Here is a 3,455-nt window from a genome sequence, read left to right as displayed (position 1 = left end):
AAGTCACTATTATGGAGTAGGCAGATAAGGAGCTAGAGGTTACCTCAAGAAGAACAAGCACACAAGTAAATCAATGCTGAAAGTGAGCTGGAATCAAATGCATTGAATAGACTGAGGAGTGATTTGAACTTGGGCAAAACACTGTTACGTCATTTCTCTAGCCTTCAACAGAAAATAAGTCAACTAAATATCTATTTTGGTTCACATAAGTGACTCTTTATGCATTTGCCACCAACCAAATACCAAAATAACGGAGATGGAACTGGAATTCAATAGAAAAATGCTAAACTCTTCATTTAAAGTCTCGAAATTCTCCCAAAAAAAGGAAAATGAAAAACAAGTTCCACAATGTCACCTTGACAAGATCCAGTGATAACATAGTAAAGTTTCAATTTCCGGAGTAAAAGGAATAAGAATAATTATTTCAAAATTCAAATATTTTTTTAGAAAATCATTATCAAACAATTTTAATTTTTCTACCTCATATAAAAAACTAAATTTTTTTTTAAAAAATAATTGTTCAAAGAGTAAAAAATGACATGATAAATAATAAAATTAAAACAATTTTTTTTTAAAAAAAAAGTAATGAAAATTTCATTTCATTAATTTCATTCTTATTGAATTGTTTGTTTATTCTGATGGTAGGTTTTCCACAAAATTTCTATATTTAATTTATTTGCAATCTCTTTAGCAAACATTATAACAAATGTGAATCTATTTTCTCGATAATTATTAAAAACATAATTTTTATTTAAATAATATAATCCAATAGCAATCTTTATATTTTTATATGATAAAAATTTACTGACAATATTAATTACGAATAATATATCATACCAAATAACTAGTTTTATATAAAATATATCTTATTTATGGAACTAAATATTTTATCAGATTTCTTCACTTGTTTGTGACAATATTTTAATAGTCAACAGGGGTGAAAAAATAATTTAGAAAAAGGTTAAGCAAATAAACGGAAATAGGGAAGGAAGAGGGATATCCAATTTTCTTGTCACCGTTTAGCAGCCGCCACCGCCGTCGTCGTTACCGCCATCGTCTCTTCTAGATGTCTATTTGCTGGTCGGAGATTTCTACGGATCTCTTATACTTAATCCTATCCAAGGTCTCGATCCCTGATCTCTTCCGCTGCGCGGCCGTATGCTCACATTGGTCCGCCGTGGTCGATATGGTCAGACGCCGCTCCGGTGATCAACGCCCTCAGATCCCATGGCTTGTGCCGGAATACCACCTCCTCATAAACGGAAGACATAACGATCAAAACACCTACAACTTCTTCAGCCTATCGGAGGGCCGCGTGTATGATATCCCAAGTCGCGCTCCTGGCATCCTCATCGTCGGATCTTCTCATGGTTGGCTCATAACCACCAACGAGGTTAGTGTACAGCTCCTCAACCCTATAACGGGTGTGCAGGTCGACCTTCCCTCCATCCCCACCGACCGAAATTTGGAGGCCATCAGAGCGGTGTTGTCCTGCGATCCCTCTAGATGTGGAGATTACAGCGTCGGCTTTGTATTCTATTGCCGTTCTATGGAGAAAGAGTTATTGTTCTTGGCTAGCGCGGGAGATGAGAAGTGGAAGATGATCCCTGGAAATCAATATCACTATGATGACATAGCATTTCACAACGGCAAGCTCTATGCGGTGTCACGATTCGAAGAAGATGACGAAGTGATAGTGGTGGCGTTCGATCTCATCACGCTGGATTCAACTCCGACAGGGACGCCGGTGGTGGCTCTGCCATTCAGCATTTGGGATTTTACTTTCGACATGCACTTTGTTTGCACGTATTTCGGTGATCTACTGATCGCACGGGCAACTATCACGAATGAATTAGTAGATTATAATAAGAAATTGGAGGTTTGGAAGGTGGATACTGAGAAAGGCGCCATGGTCGCGATGAATAATTTGGAGAAGCATGCTCTATTCTTGAGCACATGCTCTTCTTTTTGCCTTGATACTTCTTCATTGCCTGATTTGAAGTCAAATTCCATTTATCTCTCGAATGAGTGGGGTAATAACTTGGTTTACAGCCTAGAGGACGAAAGCTTCACCTCCTTGAGTCTGCCTTCATTGTCATCTCCAAAACTAGAGCGGCCACCGCTTGTTTGGTTTACACCCAGTTTTGCCTGCTGATCCAATGTAAACTTAAAAGCTTTTATTTATTTTTTATTTTATTTTATATTTTTTCTAAGATTTGGAATTGATTTTAATTATATAAGAATATTTTGATATTGGATGTCAGAAATTGTTGTTCGATCTTTTCTTTTTCACTTAAAATGTTTTAAGTAATGCTTGTTTGATTTTCATGTCTCATACCTCTTTGAGTTTAATGTCAATCTCTTAGAGGGGACTGTGGCTGCTAATAATATAAATCTCTTCCTTCACGTCTTTAACTTCCGAAATCAACTATTGAAGAAAAAAAATGCAGAAATTTCATAAATGAACACTTTATTGTGTTCCATTTAGGTTTTGTACAAGCTTAAGTCTAAACTATTTTTTATTTTTGAATTTTAATCAACTTAAATCCATCTATCATGCAAACTCAAATGACCACGAATTTATCCCCGGATTATGATATCATGGTAAAATATTCAGATTGTTATCTAGACACCCACAGTTCAATCCATAGCTATAGTATATTTATAGAAATTTTTCCTTCAAATGAAGGGTACAACTAAAGGATGCTGAACTTCTGGGCTAGACGTGTGCTTCTCGATTTAACCGTGGGAAATTTTCATGGGACCGGATCGGTCATCCTAGGATAGTTAATAAGACTAACTAGGATTATCATTTTTTTCCCAAATAGCCACAAATTTGCCCTCGGAGCTATGGTGTAGCGGTAAAGTATCCAAGTTGTAATTCAGGAACCAGTTCGACCCCCTGCTATAATAAATTTGTAAAATTTTTTCTTCCAAATATGGTGCGTAATCAAAGGACACTGAATTTTGTGATCGCCTTGATTTATCATGACTAACTGAATTTATTATTTTTCAAATGACCACAAATTTAACTATGAGAGTTTAACGGAGTTGGTCATCATATATAAAAATTGTTAAATCAAATAAAAGTCGATTTCTGATGAAGTTGAAAGAAGTATTCTGATTTCTCTCGATGATTATAGGACCAACCTTATAAAGATGTTCGAGATCCGCATATAACCTTTTGCCAAATTAAATTGCCGCGGATTTAAAGATATAATCCATTTTAAATTCTTGGGAACTTATAAAGTCATTTTATATTTTTAAATGTTGGAAATTTATCGACGATTTGGCAAGGATTTATTGTGAAAAGTGATAACAAACCATTTGAAAATATATTGATTGCTTCATTAACCTATGAGCTCCGTTAATCTTTGTTTTTTTTTAATTCAGTTATCTAATTAATTTTGAAGGTGATTATCTTAGCCCCATCGAGTTTTGATCAAATGAGTCTA

The 3,455-nt window shown here is 35.1% G+C and overlaps 1 protein-coding gene across 1 annotated transcript; it reads left to right on the top strand.

Annotated features, from left to right (window-relative positions):
* Positions 1–1,186: 1,186 nt before the first annotated feature.
* On the top strand, positions 1,187–2,155 carry LOC121990897. The gene has a single exon (XM_042544945.1). It carries the CDS (start codon positions 1,187–1,189, stop codon positions 2,153–2,155), a length of 969 nt encoding a protein of 322 aa, XP_042400879.1.
* The last annotated feature ends 1,300 nt before the right edge of the window (positions 2,156–3,455 follow it).

The sequence above is a fragment of the Zingiber officinale genome, chromosome 6B (genome assembly GCF_018446385.1).
Source record: "Zingiber officinale cultivar Zhangliang chromosome 6B, Zo_v1.1, whole genome shotgun sequence".
Lineage (NCBI taxonomy): Eukaryota > Viridiplantae > Streptophyta > Magnoliopsida > Zingiberales > Zingiberaceae > Zingiber > Zingiber officinale.
This window is presented reverse-complemented; position numbering and strand designations above follow the sequence as displayed.